At 44.0% G+C, this 22758-nt stretch overlaps 1 protein-coding gene and 1 long non-coding RNA gene across 7 annotated transcripts in view; one reads left to right on the top strand and one right to left on the bottom strand.

Moving 5' to 3' along the window:
- Window positions 1-8597, bottom strand: part of LOC119354597 (nuclear pore complex protein NUP54-like) — an 18273-nt gene extending 9676 nt beyond the window's left edge. The window contains exons 1-4 of one of the 3 annotated variants that reach the window (XM_037621310.1): window positions 8041-8597; window positions 7899-7952; window positions 7748-7807; window positions 7534-7644 (exon numbers count right to left, since the gene is read on the bottom strand). In XM_037621310.1, the coding sequence (XP_037477207.1) occupies window positions 7534-7644; window positions 7748-7807; window positions 7899-7952; window positions 8041-8451 (636 nt within the window). In that variant the 5' untranslated portion in view covers window positions 8452-8597. The remainder of the gene's footprint in view (window positions 1-7533; window positions 7645-7747; window positions 7808-7898; window positions 7953-8040) is intronic. The other 2 variants (XM_037621308.1, XM_037621309.1) reach the window with 2 other exon arrangements.
- Window positions 8598-8744: 147 nt separating this feature from the next.
- Window positions 8745-13514, top strand: LOC119354598. 4 transcript variants are annotated; one of them, XR_005171110.1, is made up of 4 exons: window positions 8745-9911; window positions 10667-11088; window positions 12495-13013; window positions 13109-13514. It is a non-coding gene; the product is annotated as an uncharacterized LOC119354598 (long non-coding RNA). The 4 variants fall into 4 exon arrangements; XR_005171112.1 differs by having other exon boundaries at window positions 8745-9127; window positions 9783-11088; XR_005171111.1 differs by having other exon boundaries at window positions 8745-9127.
- The last annotated feature ends 9244 nt before the right edge of the window (window positions 13515-22758 follow it).

A 22758-nucleotide genomic window follows, 5' to 3' on the forward strand; every position in this document is an offset into this window, starting at 1 on the left:
CATAGAGGCTTCTTTGCTTATTTCCCTCTTGGGTATATGTACTGGTTGTTGGCCTCACTCAATACAAGAAGCTTAGTTCATAACGCTCGCTAGCTACTTCAGCTTGGTGTTTTTATATAAGATAATGGACTAGATCTTGTGTTCTTAGTTTTGAACTGAACCCATATGCTGCCATATCACCAATATTTGCGTCGAGCGATATTCAGCTCGGCACGTTGAAGTAGTTCCTTCACCAATAGTGTTGTACACTCTGCAGCAGCAAGGTGGAGTTGTTCCTCCACAACCTTGTGCTACTTGAGGTGATACCAGAGCCTTGTTGATCAATAGTAGTTCTCGGTGTCCTCTTTGAAAGTGAGTTGTAGCAAGTGATGGAGCAACGGGAGAAGAGGATGGATGCAGCGTAACAACAACACACTAAAACACTACATGAGGATCCTAGCGGATATTTGATTAACTAGTTGAGATGATAAGAAAGGATGTTCCACATGTTGCCAATGAAAATGGTGTAGCTGACGTAGGCTACGGAGGTTGCAGGGTGGGATACTCAGAGAACACAAGGGTTGCCGCCTGTAGGCGTCGTGGTAAAGTAGAAGGGTAGTGGGGAAAGATTGAAGAATTAGAGGGGTAGAAGAGAACAATAGGTAGGAACTAGGTATTTCATTGCTTGCCTCCGTACAAGGGGGATACATCCTTATATACACCCTTTAAGTACTTCAACACACCCTGGATACTTCTAGACTAGGCTGGATCCATCTAAAGAGACAACTAGACTGCCCACAAATAGAGTCTTCTACTAGGACACATACACCCTAGATACTTCTAGACTAGGTTGGGTTCATCAAGGAGATAACTAGAGGTCTTCCCACAAACAGATTCTTCTACCAGGACGCACACACCCTGGATTCTTCTAGACTAAGCTTGAAGACAACTGGACTCTAAGATGACACAACATTACTCCCCCCTTGCAGATACAACTCGTCATCCAGCTATAGTTCATGGCGGATCTTCCTCGTCATCGCCATCATTTACTTCAAGGCAAAAAAGGCGTGGGCGACGACGGCCTCTTGAGAATCTTTCATCGCAATTTGAAATACAATCTGTTTTCCCTTCTTTCTGCCATCTCTGCACTTGGCAATCAGCGGACGTGTGTTCTTCCCCAAAGGAGCTTCAGCATTCCATACCTTGTTATTGTTCGATAGGCATGGATGACTTGTCATTGGAGGCCGTAGCTATGATGGTTGCTCGTTATTCATACACACAAGCTAGGCTCATGGCCACTTGTAGGCCAGAAGGGTTATGAAGTTCCACATTGACTCGTAGTAGATCAATCAACCTGGACGTGAAAAGTTGAACCTGGTGCGGCATTGAGAGGGGGTCAACACGACAAAGTAGTGCTTGAAACCTCTCTATGTATTTTGCAACAGATCCCATCTGTTTGAAGCACGCAAGTTCTCCTAGTGGATTGGTCCGAATAGGAGGACGAAACCGTAGTTGACACCGCTCCTTCGATGCTTTGCCCCTAAAAATTGCTCACCAGTTCAACCAAACCAGCGGGTCATCCTCACCACTAAATGATAGAAAATCCAATTTGTCGTATCAAAGCACTCTCACGGTGTTAGCAACATGAACCACCGATGGAGGAACATGTGAGACACCAGACTTGAGGGGCCTAGGTGGCATTTGTTGCAGTGGAAACAAAAATCATGTCTGTGAATTGGGAGACACTATCCGTAAGCCTTGCATCGTGTGGGATGATGTGATGATGTCTGGGAGCATGGCACTTGGTGTTGTGCCAAGATTGTGGAAAATACATAGGAGAACCTGGGTACCAGCGCACCCTATATGCGAAAAAAAAATTAGTAATTCAAAAAAAGTTCAAAAAATCTCGAGACTTTTTTGGTATTCAACATGATCAAATACTGTGGTCGTATAAAAAGATTCGTCAAAGAAAGACTTTCGTTGTATCCTAGGTCGAAGATTCAGCAAAAAACGCTATATACAAGTACTATTCACGCTATATTGTCTTCATAAACTTGTCTCTTTTGCCCGGAAGTCAATAGGAATCATTTCTTGTCCAAACTTTTTATATGAGTACAATACCTAATCATGTTTGATTCCAAAAAAGATTTGGATTTTTTTTACTTTTTTTGAATTACTAAATTTTTTGGCGCATATAGGGTGCGCGGGAACCCGAGAGCACCAAGTTCCTGTCCGCGTTTGTGTCGTTGTTGTCACTAGGTTGGCGGCCAAATCTGCTGATTTGTTGCCGTTCAGGAAGGGTAAGGATGAAGGGCGCTACAAGATGCCATCGCCTCCTCCCGGCACACCTGACCTCTCCTTCAATGCCTTGACTCGCAGATCCAGCGATGCAAACTCCTTGGTGAATTTGTCGATCGGGCTATGCGCTGCCAAGACTTCATCATTAAAATTGATCTTTCTTTCAGGCACATTGTCAACCATGGGCTCTGGCGCTGATACCAGATGTTGTTGCTAACACTGGCTACGGAGGTTGTAGGGTGGTATACTCGAAGGACAAGAGGTTCGTTGCCATGTAGGTGCCGTCGTACAGTATAGGGGTTAGTGGGGAAAGATTGGAGAATTACTAAGGTAGAAGAGAAGCATAGGTAGAAACTAGATATTCATTGCTTCCCTCCTTACAATGGGGATACATGCTTATAGGGACCCTTTAAGTACTTCAACACACCTACTTCTAGATGGGTCCATCTAAGAGACAACTTTCATCTAGGAGATGTGATAAGGATCAACGTGATGATCCTATAGTTTTTGCCCGATCTTTCACCGCAAGACAATTAGATAGCAAACCTTCTAATCACGTGATCAACCATGCAACCTGAAGATGAGGAAACGAATCCAACAAGCAACTTGAAGATGAACAACACGCCTCTAACCTTGGCACGATAATCCTTGATCACACAAGAACCTTCATGCAATCATCACTTTATTTGATAAATAGCAGCGCCGTCCCTGGAGGGATGATTCACCACGTGGACACAATGTTCAAAACTCGATCTAAAAATTTGACCCCCTCTAAACCTAGCCACTGGCCTCCTTATATAGGCATCTAGAAAACTAGTCGGTTGGACAGGCTCACACCGAAACACACAAAATAAAAATCCTAAGTGGCCCATATCATGACCCGGAAATAAAATAGATAAAACTGGAACCAACCAAGTACATGGTTCGGTCACCCCCTTTGGCACACCTCTAACTTGGAGGAGTCCTGAAGTTGGGCTTCACCTCCTTCATGGGAACAACATGAGGTACTGGGATGCCCTCATCATCCTCCCCCCGTTGAAAAGGCGTTGTCCTCAACGCTGGAGGGTCTTCTCTAATGGCTGGCATCAAATCAGCAATAATGGCACGCTTCGCCGCCATCTGCAAGTCTCGCTGACCTGCCACACCACCTCCTCCCTCTCGGCTACCTGTATTTGTCACCGCCGATGGCACCACCTTCCGTCGCCACATAAGCTTGGACTTAGGCGCCAACAGCTTCTTCTCCACTGTCGATGGAGCTCGTTGTCGCTGAACGTGGAACTTCTTTGTATAACCCTGCAAAATAGGAGCAATGCACGGGCCACACAATTGACGAACACATCCATCTTTGCCTGTGTGCATACGCATAACTGCTCCAATAAATCTCCCCCCAACTGGTCCAACAAACATGCAGTCTACTACCCGCTCCTCCATAAGCACCGAGACACGAGCAGCACAACTATCATCTGTCTGAACACCTTGGCCGACACAAATTAGAAGTGTAGGATTAGCTGCAATCTTTGTCATCTCACCACTAAGAGGCTTGGCATCAACCGACTTGTCATTAACAGGCACAACTGGCTTGTCATCGACAGGCACGGCTGAAACAATATTAGTACTAACACTCCTCCCATCATGCTCCTCCTTCGGAAGCTCAACTATCCTTTGTTTTGGCTTGGCCTTGTGCACTTTCTCCTTGCGCTGTTGCGCACCACCAACACCACATCCGACTTGATATGATCATCTGTCATAGGCTTCAACATCCATTGTTTGCCATCATGCAAAAATGTATATATATATATATATATATATATATATATAATATATATAATATATTTGCTCTCTCAGCATAGATAGCATTGTGATCATACACCCAAGTAACAATCCACGCACCTCTAGTGGCAATACATCGCATTCCACCTCATTAGGATACTCACCAATTGTAAATGGCACACGCGCCTTATGTGTAACCTTCAGCATACCGCAGCTATTCAACCACTCTAGATACTTAGGTTCAGGAATACGCCAAGTGGACAACCCCAAAGATGCCACCATTGCCTTGCTTATGCCATTGGTACAGCTACCACCGTCAATCATCAACTTGCACGCCTTGCCCTTGATCATGCACTGTGTCTGAAATAAATTCCAACGCTGGCCTCTATTTTACTGTCATGCAAGCATCACCATGTACCGGCTTGAGTTGCACATTCAGCCCGATCAATGGTATAACGTCATCCATCAAAATTGTGTCAACATCAGCCTTGTCCTCCTTAGAACCAGTATGCGTTGTCGCTGCCTCGTTGACATCATCTATCTGAACCACAGACGTGTCCTTGCAAATTACCTTCGCAGAAGGCTGCACAGTATGTGCGGGAAAAATTGTGATGGGCTTTCTTAATTCCGCTTGCATCTTTTTAATGATCTGTTGTATACCAGCAATATCAGTTGGAGCCAGCTCCTTAGACTTCTCATCCAACCGAGAAAACCATGTGGAAGGCATCTTCCAATTTACTTACTTACTTACTTACGAAGCCTTTTATCCCAAACAAGTTGGGGTAGGCTAGATATGAAACCCTTTCACGAGGACTTCCCAGGAGGTCACCCATCCTAGTACTACTCTCGCCCAAATGGGTTTCATACCCAAAAGACTGGCTAGTTTTTACGTTGGCTCGCCAAGCCTATCACAACCCTTAGATATGAAACCCTTTCACGAGGACTGCTTCTCTACTTGCTGATCGTTCTTTTCTCACACAAAATTGCAACAATAACTGGGCCAAAAAAATAGTGAGTAAAAGCAATAACAATCCGGTCTGTACCTCTCTCTTGATCTTGTTCCTTTTTTATTTCTCACACAAAAAGCTCCACCAAAAGCGGATAGATTGATCTGAAGCAAACTCCTTTTTTTCTATTATGGCCAGACTTTTCCACGTACATACGCTAACCACCGATTCCTATCCAACACTAAAACAAACAAACTGATCTCACCAAAAAAACTGATCAGATCCGTGCGCAAACCCAGCTGCTTCGTTTGAATCTTTTCCTCGCTTGATCCTGGACTGCACGCACGGGAGAAACGGATCCAATCTGATCGATCGGAAAAATAAGTTTTGGCGCCTGTATGTATTCCGAGAACAGAGGAAATCGATCTTGTCACAAATGAAACGGAAATCAATTAGACCCAATCTTCAATCTACGTGCAAGCTCCTCGGCGGCACCAACAACTATCCACAGCAGATCTTCAAAGCCTCGGCAATCTACGAGTGCTATAGCAAACACCAGCAGATCAATTTCAATAAGACGAACACGCGGTGACAAACCCAGTAATCTGATACCACATGATAAGGATCAACGTGATGATCCTATAGTTTTTGCCCGATCTTTCACCGCAAGACAATTAGATAGCAAACCTTCTAATCGCGTGATCAATCCACGCAACCTGAAGATGAGGAAACGAATCCAGCAAGCAGCAAGCAACGTGAAGATGAACAACACGCCTCTAACCTTGGCACAATAATCCTTGATCACACAAGAACCTTCATGCAATCATCACTTTATTTGATAAACAACAGCGTCGTCCCCGGAGGGATGATTCACACGTGGACACAATGTTGAAAACTCGATCTAAAAATTTGACCCCCTCTAAACCTAGCCACTGGCCTCCTTATATAAGCATCTAGAAAACTAGTCGGTTGGACAGGCCCACACTAAAACACACAAAATAAAAATCCTAAGTGGCCCATATCATGACCTGGAAATAAAATAGTAAAACTGGAACCGACCAAGTACATGGTTCGGTCACCCCCTTTGGCACACCTCTAACTTGGAGGAGTCCTGAAGTTGGGCTTCACCTCCTCCTTCATGGGAACAACATGAGGTACTGGGATGCCCTCATCAAGATGACTGGACTCTTCCGGCAAACAAATTCTTTTACCAGGACACACACACACACACACACACATTAGATACTTCTAGATTAAGCTTGATAGACAACTGGACTCTAAGATGCCATTTATTACAAGAGGAAGATGTTCCGACGACGAAGATGGGGGTAATCTTGGAGCAAGAGTACCACAACAACGTGCAGTTTAGCGTACTTCAAGAAGGCCAGTGCCTTGAAGAACCTGATCTCTATGCATATCCTAGAGTACCCAACCCTACATATGCAAGAGAAAGATATAAGGTGAAAGTTGAGATCCCTACTTTTAATGCGGTGTTGATATTGAAGTGTGCCTTGATCGACTATGTAAAGTGGAGACTTTCTTTAAGGTCATGAATATTCCAGAAGATCATAGAGCTCCTTTGGTCGCAAACAAGCTAAAAGGTTAGCAAAGTATAGACTAAGAACTTGAAAGAGGTTTGCTCAATCTACCTTCCCCTAAGGGGATCAAGACCTCCATCTGGGAGAAGAATTCCCAATGATTACAAGCCAGCCCTCCTCTCTTTAGGTTGGGGAAGAACTATCTCTCAAGACCTCCATCTCTTTTAGATTTGGGGATGAACAGCCTCGTCTTGCCTTTTACCATTGCTTGCTTGTTGGATCTAAGTTGCACATCATGTGACTTTGTGCTATGAGTGTGTACTTGGTAGTGCATTTTTGCCTTGTGTGTGTTTCCTCTTGTTCTTTGTGTTCAATTGTTCATCCATGAATCCAATTCCAATTATGAAGATCGGCCAGCCCTATGGCTTGCCTCGTATCAGATCTTGGACTAGACCTTATGTTCTAAGAGTTCTGGACTGAACTTCTGCTACCACATTGGCCTATATTTGCATCTTGAGCGATATCTACCACAACACTTTGAAGCAGTTACTTCAAGACTTGTGTTGTACACTCGGTAGGGGCAAAGTGGAGTTATTCCACCACAAACCTGTGTTGCTTTAAATATTTGACGTTTCATAAAAACCAAATCAACACCATAAAACCATTTTGATGTGTCATCCAAGTGTGGCATGTAATCGCTCTTCAAGGTAAAATGTTATGTTAGGAAAAAACTAATGTTACCAACAATAAGAGTAATAATATGGATATCCTCTCCTGTATTGAGCACTATGTTATTTATCATCTACATTTCCAAGTACATATTGAACGAAGGTGAGTTAGAAAGTTCATATATAAGCATTTTTTGTCAACTTTTTACAGCTATCAACATGTATGCGGAAGTATGCCTACATATTGAGGTTGTAAAAATCAGTACTTTGTCACTTGACAATTCGTCACATCCAATGAAAGGTGTCTAGTTTCAATAATGGTTGCTAGTATACCTTAAGCCGGCAGGAGAGATCTTTAAACCCCTGCACAAGTTGAGGCCATAGCCTCTCCCTGTCCGCATTATCCATGCACTCAAGCTTACCCATCGCCTCTGCCCACATGATCTACACCCACAAGACCACAATTAACATGATCATGTTATGATATCCAGGAACAGCACCACGAAAGGGAAAAACATGGATTGAACTAATTTATCCAACTACGCACATCAGATGCTGCTACAGGCTTCACCCTTTGTGAAGGATCTGTCACGCTAAACAATAGATGCTGCCATCAAAACAGACAGAAAAGCATAAAAGAAGTCACATTAACCAGAATCTTTGCAACACAAATACCAAAGTTGCTAGGAGAATCTCACCCTAAAAGCATAGCGAGGGTTGCCTGGGTCCTCCTTGTACGCATCCACCATAGCCTATAAGAACTTAAAAATACCAAGTTTTCGAACCGTTCCTTCCTCAAACCATTAAAAAGGGGCCAACATTTCTACTAGGGTTGCGGACCTGAATGTCGCGGTCGGAGGGCGAGAGCGGCAGCGGCGCAACTGGGGCCATCTGAGTGGTAATCTGCCCGCCAGCCCCGCCGCCGAAACCAAAAGGCGAAGGGGACGGAGTCACCTGCTGCTGGAACCCAAAGGGTGACGGCGATGACGACGGCAGCGCTCCGAACGCCGGGGTCGACGATGGCGTGCCAAACGTCGGGCTCGAAGTGGGCGTCCAAAACGACGGCGTAGAGGAGGGTGCGCCAAAGGCAGGGGTGGATGAAGGGACTCCGAAGGCCGGGGTGGACGAGGGCGCGCCAAATGCCGGCGTGGAGGAAGGGGTGCCGAAGGCAGGGGTAGTGGAGGGAGTTCCGAAAGAGGGCGCAGAAGAGGGCGTCCCGAAGAGGGAGGGAGAGTTGGAGGTCCCGAACATGGCGGCCGACGCAGGGGACCAGCGATCACCGGCGGCGAGGGTTACGGGGTTTAGGGTTTCTCGGGGAGAGACAGCGGAGCGGATCGACCGGAGCGGAAACCGGGGAAAGGGGCGGCAATACTGGAAAAGGAAAGAGGAAACGCTATATGGGAACGTCGGATTTTAATTTTCCTGAAAGCTTAAAAGTGCACGCGCACTATTTGACAAGAACGAATGGCCGCGCTACGCGACAAACGACAGCCATCACAAGCTCGTTCCATCTCTCAACTGAAAAAAAAAAGGAAAAACAAATCTTATCCACCCACTCCCGAGCCCCACGGCCACGACCTTCCTCCTCCACTGACCACCGCCGCCGCGCACCCCGTCTCCTGACGACGCCAACTCGTCGTCGCCGACCTGCTCGTCGTGGTTGCCCATCGCTACCCCAGCAGTCCTCGCGTCTTCCCCGCCACCATGAGTCACCACGGGAAGCAGTCCCCGACCTTCGGCGGCGCTGCGACTCATCTTCTGCCACGGGCACACGCCTTTCCGCCGTTTAGCGCCGCTCCCCTCGACTACTGCCTCCCCCGCCGATTCGGCAACGCGGCCAGGTGCCTTGCCCCCGCTGCACAAGACTCCCAATGGGGCTTGGACGAGCTCATGGCAGCTCCGCACGGCTGTGAATCCTCACATGCAGGTAATATTCCCCTTCCTTTTCTCCACTGATCTATCTCTCCCCCCAAACACCCTCCCTGATCTCTCCCCCTCCTCTCTCTCTCTTCATTGGTCGCCTCGAGAGGATTCAGCCGTGAACTTGTTTGGGTTTACAAGAATGAAAGTTATTGGATCTAAATCTGGTTGGTACTAGTAATCTGCCTTTGCTGTCATTTTCCTACTTCATAAATTTACTCTGGAAAGTTCATGTATTTAGTAGCCTGTACTTGGGAATTTTACTTGCAATGTTGATTCAACATGGGTTTCTATGCAAGCTGAAGTATAAAATGCAAATTTTGTAGCTTAACAGTTGTAATCTGATCTTACCAGATATTGATGGGAGCAATCAGACTTTTGATGTCTATGCAGTTTATCTATGTTATCGACAATTTTTCATTCAGTCATCTAATCCACCTTCACTTATGCATGTATAGTCTGCTACCTTACCCAAATAGTACTAGTACTAAAATATTAACAACATTTTCATTCTCAAAGATTGTTAACTCAACCCCTTCTAGGTATTTTTCCAGGAAAAAACAGTCAAATTCATTGTACAGATGCATCATGTTTGTGATCCTGCTAGTCAACCTCTGGTATGATGCTTGGAATTTTGATGATTGGAGTGTTGATATGTACAGGAGTTTCGGCTTCTTGCTCAAGGAGCTACGGCGATTAGGATTAGTGGTCGGTTTGTACGGCGATTGGGACTTTAGTTGTGGGTTTGAATTGGATTTTCACGGCGAGCTGTTCTAATTTTGTCACTATTGGTATGGTTTAGGATCCTATTTTGATCCATCTATTCTTGCCTACACTGCAATTGTCTCGTTAAACATGATACTCGCTGTAGAGCTTCATTACATTATGTACATTTTTTCTTCATAAATACATCTGTGCGGTTTCTCTGTTTTCTCGTAAGTTGCATGCATATAAGTAACCAGTTGGCTAGTTAGTTGTAATAGTTGCATGTGATCGCAAACATAGTTGGATGACGCATATACATATCTCAGTTGGCTAGCCAACTTATGAAGTTGTACAGTGAGGGCTAACCAGTTGCACAATCGATAGTATTTAGATGGATGCACTGTGTAAACTATGTCCAAGCGGTATGTATATTTTTTGGTTGCACACTTATATGTGTCCCGTTGTCAAGGGTATACGTTCGTATAGGAGTACATATCCTAGTTGGCTTAGCCACACTTATACAGTTGCACGAGGAAGGGCTTTCTAGGTGCACGGTTGATGGCTAATTTAGTTTTGGCTCCGGTGCCTAAATCATGTTGAGACGGTGTGTATGCTAATTTTTTTGGTTGCACGCTCATGTGTACCCAGTTGGACATATAATGCATCAAGTTGCACGCTTTTTGTTTTGTTTTGTAGGTGTGCTTTGGAAAATCATCATGAGTTGCTAACACCATGGCATTTTCTATATCATTTGTTTTTCTCTTTTTTTTTTCTTTTATACATTTGGTTGCTTTGATTAATTTGTTCGTTTGCTTTTTTCATAAACCAAAAATGGTTGTAGGAGATGCGGCTCCTAGTGAGGGAGAGCAGACCCGGGCCTAGGGGTGTGCAGCCCGTGCGGCCGCACAGGGCCTCCAGTTCGGAGGGCCCCCAAATTCACAGGGTGCAGGCCTATTCTTGCACGCGTTACTGCTGGAAGTGGCCTTGAGCGGCTGCATCAAGCCGTGCGGCTGTTAGATCTATGCCCTACATGTACCCTATATCCTGTGCGGCCGACGGCAACTTGATCCAGCGCCGCAGCGCCTCATCACTGTTCGCCAATCGATCCATTCAATCAGTTCGTTGAAAGCCGGTTCCGGCCAACTTTGTAGCCAGCATGGACATAGCCGGGCCGAGAGAAGGTCACATGGCCATCGCCGGCGCTACCAGCACCACCTTCGCTGCTGCCGGTAGCTCATCCGGCATGTCACCTCCTGCTCAATGGTAATCTCAATCTCACATTATAAATTCTGTATCGGAATTTTTACAAGTATATCAATTTCTTTTGCACATCCTGCCCATCAAATTTGGTAAAAACTGCAGTACATTGCTGGATCAATTTGTCACAAAGTCTGTCAATTATGGGTCTCTGTATTCTCCATAGAAACTACACTCCATCATTTTCTTTTGCACATTGCGCCCATCTGATTTGATTGTTGTTGAATGTACTAGTTGATTTTTCCCTAAACTAGTCTGCCCGTATCACTATTTGATTTTATTCCACACAATTGGAAGGAGAGTGGTATGCACACAGTAGTACAGTAGTTCCAAGTATCACTGAGTGAAAGACTACTGCATATAGGTGAGTTTGTAGCAGGCTAGCATCTGTAGCAACCTATTTTATAAAATCAAACTGAGTTCAATTAGTTCGGACAAAGAAAAGACTGTATTTGTTCAATGGTGTCTTATTTACAGATTATATTTGTTAAGTGTCAATTTTTTTTAAAAGATGGGCCCCATTTAGAGTTTGTCATAGGGCCTCTGATTTTGCCGGCCCGGCCCTGAGGGAGAGGTATCCTCAATTTTTATAGATGCATCCTGAACTTTTTTTAGTTGCACAACAATCAATTAGGAGTTGGTATCCTCAACTTTTCAAATAGTTGCACAACAGTATCATACGAGTTGGCATCCTCAACTTTCATAGTTGCACCAGAACCATTTGGGAGTTGGCAGTCTCAACTTTTTAAATAGTCCCACAACAACATCATATGAGTTGGCACCCTCAACTATTTTAGTTGCACAAGAACCAATCAAGAGTTGGCATCCCGGCCTTTTTTAATAGTTGGACAACAATGTCACATGAGTTGGCATCTTCAACTCCTTTAGTTGCACAAGAACCATTCAATAGTTGGCATCCTCATGTGTTCACATGCATCTGATTTTCACTTGAATGTAGTTGCACTACTTATTTGGAAGATTATAATCTTTTAAAATTTACTATTGTTTCATTTCTTGTGTTCAAACATGCTAAATTCATCATGTTCATCAGTTCAAAATTTATTACATAGTTGCACACACATGCAACATGAATTGCATGCAGGAGTACTTCCAGTTGCACAAAATGGATGATGTAGTTGCACAACAGCCAACATAAGTTTTTTTCTGGATTTTTGCATACATTTTTTTAAGATAAAACCAAAATGAATTTGAAATTATATGAGTTGGCATCTTTAACTTTTATATGAGTTGAAGATGCCAACTAAGTTGAAGATGCCAACTACTAAAATTCAAACCCCACAAGTAGATGGATGTGGGAGTGTTGTCAGTTGCACACTTGTAGTGGATAAGTTGCACAGATACAACAGAGTTGGTTCATTTTTTCTCAGGCTTCTTTTTTGCATCATGTGCAGGTTTTGCAGGTTGTGGGGGTTGAAGAGCTGCTGTAGATTCATACACATAATTCACAGCTACAAAGTCGCATATAGTACGGTGTTGAAAGATCAAAGGAAAAAAACACATGCAAACCAGATTCTTGTCTAGATGGTAGTTATGTTTTCATAGTACCTATAACATACTTTTCCTTTTCTTCTTTGTCACATGGACACCGGCTCTTCTGCATTGTTTGTGAAATAAGACTATCTATGTGCTCTCTCGTATATACTTGCACATTTTTTACGTTTTGTTTCACACACTGCTGCAAATATTGGCTTGTCCCATGATGTAGTTGCACAAAAATCAATTAAAATTTCACAGGTACAAGATCTCCCTTTTCTTTATCTTTGTTTATGCTCTGTTAAACTATGGAGAAGCTAATTTTGCAAAGCTAAATTTGGTGAGGGCCTGAGGGGAAAAGGGAAAGTCAAGGAGGGAGGATCTGAATAAGAGGAGAAAAGGATCACCACTTTTTTCACCCTTGTTGGTGCTACCTGGTACATTCTGTTATGTCCTCCCACTTTCTTCTTTTTTCCACAGCAAATTGTTCAAGATCTGCTATTATTTCATTTTGATTCATCTGCCATGGCAGCCCTAGCGATGGAGATCCAGACTTGGGAGACCATTGTTTCATGGGGAAGAAGGTGGGTGCATGCAAGGACGGGGAAAAGGTTGGTGGCCATGGAGCGTGAGTGCTTCAGAGGGAGGGAAGGGCACGTGATGGCCTGGGGACCATGTCCAGTGTGTGGCTTGTTGGGTTGACTCACATCTGTTGCTACCACGGGAGAGCTTTCCTTTTTGGGATGGGGGGACCGAATCTTTCCTTTTTCTGACGGCCGCCCGGGAGCGCTAGCGAGCCAATGGGCGCTCGCTAGACGCGTCCTTTATTTTTTACTAGTAGAACCCTGTGCATTGCCACTTGCCACGGACTCTAAAAAACTATGCTACTCACTGAGCTACAATAACCGAGAACAATGCACATCTCAGCTAGCACCTTTTTTTAGAGTCAGTTAACACACATCATACCATCAAAGAAAATAATAATTGACATTTGACAGCTAAAAACATATTATTAAAATCAACTAGTAGTTGAATGGTTAGGAGGGTTATGGTATCCATCCATGTGTCAGTGCGTTCTTATCTGTATTTCTCTAAATTTTTATCAAGACATAAGACAATTCTCATTATTTTACGCTTTCTTAATTCAAATACAAACACATCATTGAAGTCTTGAGTTTGTGTCACTACTCTTATTCCTTAACCGTTCAATTTTCTGTGGGAAGCATATTGGAGCTACCGTTGGTATGTGGTTAGTCCCCTAAAATAATTACTCGGTTCTTACGATAATTGAATTACCCGTGCGTTACAACCGGGGCATATATACTTTGGTCTTTCAACATCAATTGTGTCTAATACGTACCTTTAAGATTCTCATACATATCAGATGGTGTTGTCGACATCTTTTTACCATTAAACCACTCTTCTTGTTCCTTTCTTCTACCCATTGTCTCCGCCTATGCATCTCCTCGGTCCAAGCTCGCAATCTCTCTTTCCCTTTCCAAACTATGCACTATTCATTACAACATGTAGGTGCTTACAAATGCAAGAAACATCAACATTTGTTAATCCACAAAATTCAAGGGAACCCTCAATATTGCTATTCAATCAACAATTAGTTTTTCCTCTATGTTGAAGATGTAAAATAAAAAAGTAATGGACTCCAATAGTTATGGAGATATTTCTCAAGCGGGAGTACTGCCAATTCAATTATATGTTCAAGTTCAAGTTCTTAATACTCTAGGAATAGTGCAGTTAATGCCAATTCTATTTGTTGGCTTGATCCTTATGAATTCTTAAGTTCAAGTTATGAATACACAATATGAAAAACAAGATTAAAAACTCTAGGGCATAGAAGCACGAGAGAAAAGAAGTTCTATTATAATGCAATTAATATAAATCAAGTGAACCTTTTCAACCTTGTCATTGTTGCGGGCGTTCTTCGTAGCGTAGACCACGCACATGATGAAAAAGAAATAAGGTCGTCCAAGCCCTAAGTCAGACTGCATGTAGTTCCTCTTCATGTGAAGGACGTCTTCCAAATTTGAGAACCCAAAGGAAGGTTTATCACATAATCATAGGCAAACTTTTGCAATAGAAAAATATCATTTTTTTTTCTCCTATCCCATCATGAAAATTATTTGTTTTTAATCATGAACTGAACTCCACAATGCCGCGACAGCGTGGAAGCGGAGGTTGATGAGGTTGTTTCTTGTATTCTCACTCGTCCACATGAACGGTACACTTAATCTTGGAAACCGACTGCTCGACTGTTTTTTTAGGCGTTGCAGTTTGTTGGGACCTGTAGATCAAGACTGTTTGATGTGTATGTGCACACTAATATTAGGGAGCATATGAATCGTTTCCAGTAGTGTTGCACACCCGTGGTGCATCAACAGTGCAACCAAGTAGATCGTGAGATGGCTATTTGTGCCTATGTTAGATGGGAGGGTTGTTGGCCAAGTTCAGTCGATCATTTGTATGGACAATTATATGATTAATGATGAAATATGAGTCTTCTATACCTAAAAACTCCTGAAGGAAAGACTTTTGTTACGCATCAATTGACCAACCAACACATATATATGAACCTTGCCGCAACATAATCTAACAATGAAGTGGCACTGCTACTTAACTTTGTATTAAAGCATAACGATGGATTAGCATAATTGTACGCTAAATTAATTTATGCATTCTGAAACTCACTATATGATCTATTTAGACCCCACTTTTTCAAAGGATCACAACAATATCTAAACTCCATCCATTTCTCACTGTGTACATATGAGTATAAGAACTACAAGAAACACCTAGATAGCAATAAAACAAAAAATGCACTCATGATTCATGAACATGAGCTCAGCGCAGGCGTACCAACTGAACTCAGTTTATATACTTAGAACAACGTGCAGACATCAATTCCATATGAAGCAAGAACAAACTGAGTATGTATCTACACAAGAAAACCATGTGGTCCGATCTAGTGCTAGAAAATTGTGCTTTGTGGATCTATTAGTGCTTGCCTGGTCGCCGAGGTACAAGCATCAGGAACTGAGACAATTTCACTTTAATTTTCTGAATATGTGCTCGTGAAATAAAGTTTAGAGCATGTCTTACATCTAAAGCTTTAGACAGTTCATCAATATTTATCATTGGGACATCAGGGAGATGGACCTTTCCATTTAGTGACGTGCTCGGCGTCGCCGTCCTCCACACTACATCCTCGGGAATGTCGCCGCCGCATCGGTCGTGGGCATGCAGCGTGTATGGATCAGTGAGGCGTGTGGTTTGATATGATTTGTTTGTCATCTTGTCTTTGCATGAGCCGCGCTTAGCCGAGTCATAAGGGTATTCTTGCCAAATGCTACAAGTGCTTAAATTTTTGTATAATCTAATAAAGAGAATAACCATTGTTGAGGTTAATATCAAGATCAACTCAATATTGAACGAAGCTAATCTAGATCAAAGCAAACAGGAGAACCATGAGTTTGTATTACTTTTACCAAACAATATAAAATGTTTACAAGTGAAAAATCCAAAAGATTAAAAATGAACTTGCTGGCTAAAATCCCAATTCTAGGTGGCTGCACAATATGAGTAGCACCCGTACAAACCTGCAGAGAGATTTAGAATACCAGATGCAACTCTTTTTTGCAATCAAACATAAAGCAAACGCAGAAGGTAATGAATCAACTAATAGAATTCATAATTATTTGAGTGTATGAGTGCTTATGGCCTCGCGGATGCATAATAATTTGTGGTACTTGGTCAGCTACTACTGGCAGTTTGAGGGACCGTCTCAAATAGTGTTGGTTCTTGTCAAAATTTTAGCATATATGTGAATATTAAATCGACCTCACATACCAAAAGAAATTAGGGAAAACACTAAGGCTGTAGTGTGGCTCCCGTGTGATGCCGAGCATCCTTCCATCATCCCCATGGACTCTATACTAACACATGAAGCACCACAGGGACCTATGACAAGAGCTCGAGAACGCGCCATCGAAACCAAGGTGAACTCACTCCTACTCGAGATCGATATGGATATACATGGAACTTGGATGCCACCTCACCAAAACATGCCATGTGTCATTAGGTACGGAGACCAACGCCACCAAGCAGCTAAGGGACACCCCAAATGAGTAGGAGAAGCACCCCAAGGCCACGAGGAAGGAGAAGGAGTCCAAGAAGATGAAGACAGCAGGTCCCAGGCGACCCCGTGCGCACGGGCCATGACACTGTGCCCACGGGCCTCCCAGGAGGCTTCTGTAATCGAGATGCGCACCCTCGTGCGCACGGCCTCCAGACCCCGTGCGCATGGGCCCTCGTCGATGTAGCACCCACTACAAAAAAAGACAGATCCATGACATTATGGCCCGAACGAATTTTTTCCTGTCAAGCATATGACACTTCTATGACGATAATTGTGACAAAACATGTATCATCATAGATGTGGTGGGCTCCTACTTCTATGAAAAAAATATTGACAGAAAATGGGCTTTTCATCCTGGGCGGGCCGGAGACGCACATGCATGACATTCTTTAGGTTGTCCATGACGGAAAAAATCAAGGTAGAAGCGAGGGCGAGGAACATATCGAGGAGTTCCCGGTTATGGTGGGTGGTCGGAGCCAAGCGATGCACTGTGGTTTGCGTGTTTATCTCTCATACGCGCGCGTGTGTGTGTGTGTGAGGCGTTGGCTCTAACTGAACCCGAGTGATCGCACTAGCTACGTTACTGAACCCGAGAGATCGATCCCTTGGTTGTTAACTTAACCCGAGCAATTCAATCGCTGCTGACTAAACCCGAGTGATTCCTCCGATGTTGCTGCTAACTGAACTCGATCGATCTATCTGCTTTTTGAAGCCGATCGAGCCCCCGTGCAAGACTTGGCCAGCCAGTGTTGGGTTGCCTCTCGATGAACAATGACCGATCCTACTGTGCGCGCAGTACGTAGAACGAATCAAGACGTGGTGACTCGAGCCGGTTGGCTGACTATGGATGAACAGTTCCCGATGAGGGTTGGATGAACAGGACCCCGTGGTGGAAAAACAAAAATGCACTCATGATTCATGAACATGAGCTCAACTCAGGCATAGCAACTGAGGTCAGCTTATATACTTAGAACAACTTGCAGACATCAATTCCATATGAAGCAAGAACAAACTGAGTATGTATCTACACAAGAAAACCATGTGGTCCAATATAGTGCTAGAAAATTGTGCTTAGTGGATCTATTAGTGCTTGCCTGGTCGCCGAGGTACAAGCATCAGGAACTAAGACAACTTCACTTCAATTTTCTGAAAACGTGCTTGTGAAGTAAACTTCAGAGCATGTCTTACATCTAAAGCTTTAGATAGTTCGACAATATATGTCATTGGAACACCAGGGTAATGGACCTCTCCATGCAATGACTTGCTCGCCATCGTCGTCCTCCACACTACATCCCCGGGAATGTCGCCCGCCGCATCGGTCGTGGGCATGCAACGTGTATGGTTCGGTGAGGTGTGCGGTTTTGTCATCTTGTCTTTATATGAGTCGCGCTTAGCCGAGTCCATAAGGGTATTCTTGCCAAATACTACAGTTGCTTAAATTTTTGTATAATCTCATAGAGAGAATAACCATTGTTGAGGTTAATATCAAGATCAACTCAATACTGAATGAAACTAATCTAGATCAAAGCAAACGGGAGCACCATGAGTTTGTATTACTTTTACCAAACAATATAGAATGTTTACAAGTGAAATATCCAAAAGATTGAAAATGAACTTGCTGGCTAAAATCCCAATTCTAGGTGGCTGCACAGTATGAGTAGCACCTGTACAAACCTACAGAGAGATTTAGAATACCAGATGCAACTCTTTTTGTAATCAAACATAAAGCAAACACAAAAGGTAATGAATCAATTAACAGGATTCGTAATTATTTGGGGGTATTAGTACTTATGGCCTCACAGATTTATAATAATTCGTGGTACTTGGTCAGCTACTATGGGCAGTTTGAGGGACCGTCTCAAATAGTGTTGGTTCTTGTCAAAATTTTAGCATATATGTGAATATTAAATCGACCTCACATACCAAAAGAAATAAGGAAAAACACTAAGGTTGTAGTGCAGCTCCCGTGTGATGCGGGCATCTTTCCATCATCCCCATGGACTCTATACCAACACATCAAGCACCACACGGACCTATGACAACAGCTCAAGCATGCGCCCTCGAAACCGAGGTGAACTCACTCCTGATCGAGATCGATATGGATAAAAATGGAACTTGGATGCCACCTCACCGAAACATGCCATGTGTCATTAGGTACGTAGACCAACACCCCCAAGCAGCTAAGGGACACCCCAAAGGAGTAGGAGAAGCATCCCAAGGCCACGAGGAAGGAGAAGGAGTCCAAGAAGATGAAGACAACAGGTCCCACGCGACCCCATGCACACGGGCCATCCAGACACCACGCCCACGGGCCTCCCAGGAGGCTTCTGTAACCGAGATGCGCACCCTTGCACACACGGCCTCCAGACCCCGTGCGCATGGGCCCCGCTGTTGTAGCACCCAATACAAAAAAAGACACATCCGTGACATTATGGACCGAACAATTTTTTTTCTGTCATGCTTATGACACTTCTAAGATGATAATTGTGACAAAACACGTATCATCATAGATGTGGTGGGCTCCTACTTCTATGAAAAAAACCAAGACAGAAAATGGCTTTTTTGTCCTGGGCGGGCCGTGGACACACCTGCATGACATTCTTTGGGCTGTCCACGACAGAAAAAATCATGATAGAAGCGAGGGCGAGGAACATATCGGGGAGTTCCCGGTTACGGTGGGTAGTCGGGGCCGAGTGATGCACTGTGGTTTGCGTGTTTCTCTCTCATACGCACGTGTGTGCGAGGCGTTGGCTTTGACTGAACCCGAGCGATCGCACTAGCTACGTTACTGAACCCGAGCGATCGATCCCTTGGCTGTTAACTAAACCCGAGCAATTCATTTGCTCCTGACTGAACCCAAGCGATTCCTCATATGCTGCTACTAACTGAACTCGAGTGATCGATCTGCTTACTGAAGTCGATCGAGCCCTCGTGCGAGACGTGGCCAACCGATGTTGGGTTGCCTCTCGATGAACAGTGACCGTTGCTATCGTGTGTGTGGTACGTAGAACGAATCAAGACGTGGTGAGTCGAGCCGGTTGGTTGGCTGTGGATGAACAGTTCCTAGTGAGGGTTGGATGAACAAGACCCCATGCTAGTAAAACAAAAATGCACTCATGATTCATGAACATGAGCTCAGCTCAGGCATACCAACTGAGGTTAGCTTATATACGTAGAACAACTTGCAGACATCAATTCCATATGAAGCAAGAACAAACTAAGTATGTATCTACACAAGAAAACCATGTGGTCCGATCTAGTGCTAGAAAATTGTGCTTAGTGGATCTATTAGTGCTTGCCTGGTCGTCGAGGTACAAGCATTGGGAACTAAGATAATTTCACTTCAATTTTCTGAAAACGTGCTTGTGAAGTAAAGTTCAGAGCATGTCTTACATCTAAAGCTTTAGATAGTTCAGCAATATCTGTCACTGGAACACCAAGGAAATGGACCTCTCATGCAGTGACGTGCTCACCATCGCCGTCCTCCACACTACATCCCCGGGGATGTCATCCAACGCATCGGTCGTGGGCATGCAACGTGTATGGTTCAGTGAGGCGTGCGGTTTGATATGATTTGTTTGTCATCTTGCCTTTATATGAGTCGCGCATAGCCAAGTCCATAAGGGTATTCTTGCCAAATACTGCAGTTGCTTAAATTTTTGTATAATCTCATAAAGAGAATAACCATTGTTGAGGTTAATCAAGATCAACTCAATACTGAACGAAGCTAATCTAGATCAAAGCAAACGGGAGCACAATGAGTTTGTATTACTTTTACCAAATAATATAGAATGTTTACAAGTGAAAATCCAAAAGATTAAAGATGAACTTGCTGGCTAAAATCCCAATTCTAGGTGGCCGCACAGTATGAGTAGCACCCGTACAAACCTGCAGAGAGATTTAGAATACCAGATGCAACTCTTTTTTGCAATCAAACATAAAAGCAAACACAAAAGGGACTGGATCAACTAATAGAATTCATAATTATTTGAGTGTATGAGTGCTTATGGCCTCGCGGATGCATAATAATTTGTGGTACTTGGTCAGCTACTGCGGGCAGTTTGAGGGACCGTCTCAAATAGTGTTGGTTCTTGTCAAAATTTTAGCATATATGTGAATATTAAATCGACCTCACATACCAAAAGAAATTAGGGAAAACACTAAGGCTGTAGTGTGGCTCCCGTGTGATGCCGAGCATCCTTCCATCATCCCCATGGACTCTATACTAACACATGAAGCACCACAGGGACCTATGACAAGAGCTCGAGAACGCGCCATCGAAACCAAGGTGAACTCACTCCTACTCGAGATCGATATGGATATACATGGAACTTGGATGCCACCTCACCAAAACATACCATGTGTCATTAGGTACGAAGACCAACGCCACCAAGCAGCTAAGGGACACCCCAAAGGAGTAGGAGAAGCACCCCAAAGCCACGAGGAAGGAGAAGGAGTCCAAGAAGATGAAGACAGCAGGTCCCAGAAGCCCCCGTCCGCACGGGCTATCCATACACCGTGCCCACGGGCCTCCCAGGAGGCTTATGTAACCAAGATGTGCACCCTATTGCGCACAGCCTCCAGACCCCATGCGGATGGGCCCTCGCCGCTGTAGCACCCACTACAAAAAAGACACATCCGTGACATTATGACCTGAACGAAAGTTTTTTCTGTCATGCTTATGACACTTCTATGACGATAGTTGTGACAAAACATGTATCATCATCGATGTAATGGGCTCCTACTTCTATGAAAAAAATCATGACAGAAAATGGGTTTTTCGTCTTGGGTGGGCCGTGGACGCACCTATTTTACATTCTTTGGGCCGTCCATGATGGAAAAATGATGGTAGAAGCGACGGCGAGGAACATATCGGGGAGTTCCCAGTTACGGTGGGTGGTCGGGGCCGAGCGATGCACTATGGTTTGCGCGTTTATCTCTCATACGCAAGTGTGTGCGAGGCATTGGCTCTGACTGAACCCGAGCAATCACACTAGTTACGTTACTAAACCCGAGAAATTCATTCGCTGCTGACTGAACCCGAGTGATTCCTCCGATGCTGCTGCTATTTGAACTCGAGCGATCAATCGACTTACTGAAGCCAATCGAGCCCCCGTGCGAGACGTGGCCATCCGGTGTTGGGTTGCCTCTCGATGAACAATGACTGTTGCTACCATGCGCGCAGTACGTAGAACGAATCAAGACGTGGTGAGTCAAGCCGGTTGGTTGGTTGTGGATGAACAGTTCCCGGTGAGGGTTGGATGAACAGGACCCCGTGGTAGTAAAACAAAAATGCACTCATGATTCATGAACATGAGCTCAGCTCAGGCATACCAACTGAGGTTACCTTATATACTTAGAACAACTTGTAGACATCAATTCCATATGAAGCAAGACAAACTGAGTATGTATCTACACAAGAAACCATGTGGTTCGATCTAGTGCTACTTAGTGGATCTATTAGTTCTTGCCTGGTCACCGAGGTACAAGCATCAGGAACTGAGACAATTTCACTTCAATTTTGTGAAAACGTGCTTGTGAAGTAAAGTTCAGAGCATGTCTTACATCTAAAGCTTTAGATAGTTCGACAATATCTATCATTGGAACACGAGGGTAATGGACCTCTCCATGCAGTGACGTGCTCGCCGTCGCCGTCCTCCACACTACATCCCCAGGAATGTCGCTTGCCGCATCGGTCTTGGGCATGCAGTGTGTATGGTTCAGTGAGGCGTGCGGTTTGATATGATTTGTTTGTCATCTTGTCTTTATATGAGTTGCGCTTAGCCGAGTCCATATGGGTATTCTTGCCAAATACTACAGTTGCTTAATTTTTTGTATAATCTCATAGAGAGAATAAACATTGTTGAGGTTAATATCAAGATCAACTCAATATTTAATGAAGCTAATCTAGATCAAAGCAAACGGGAGAACCATGAGTTTGTATTACTTTTACCAAACAATATAGAATGTTTACAAGTGAAAAATCCAGAAGATTAAAAATGAGCTTGCTGGCTAAAATCCCAATTCTATGT

Source organism: Triticum dicoccoides, chromosome 2A (assembly GCF_002162155.2).
Source record: "Triticum dicoccoides isolate Atlit2015 ecotype Zavitan chromosome 2A, WEW_v2.0, whole genome shotgun sequence".
Classification (NCBI taxonomy): domain Eukaryota; kingdom Viridiplantae; phylum Streptophyta; class Magnoliopsida; order Poales; family Poaceae; genus Triticum; species Triticum dicoccoides.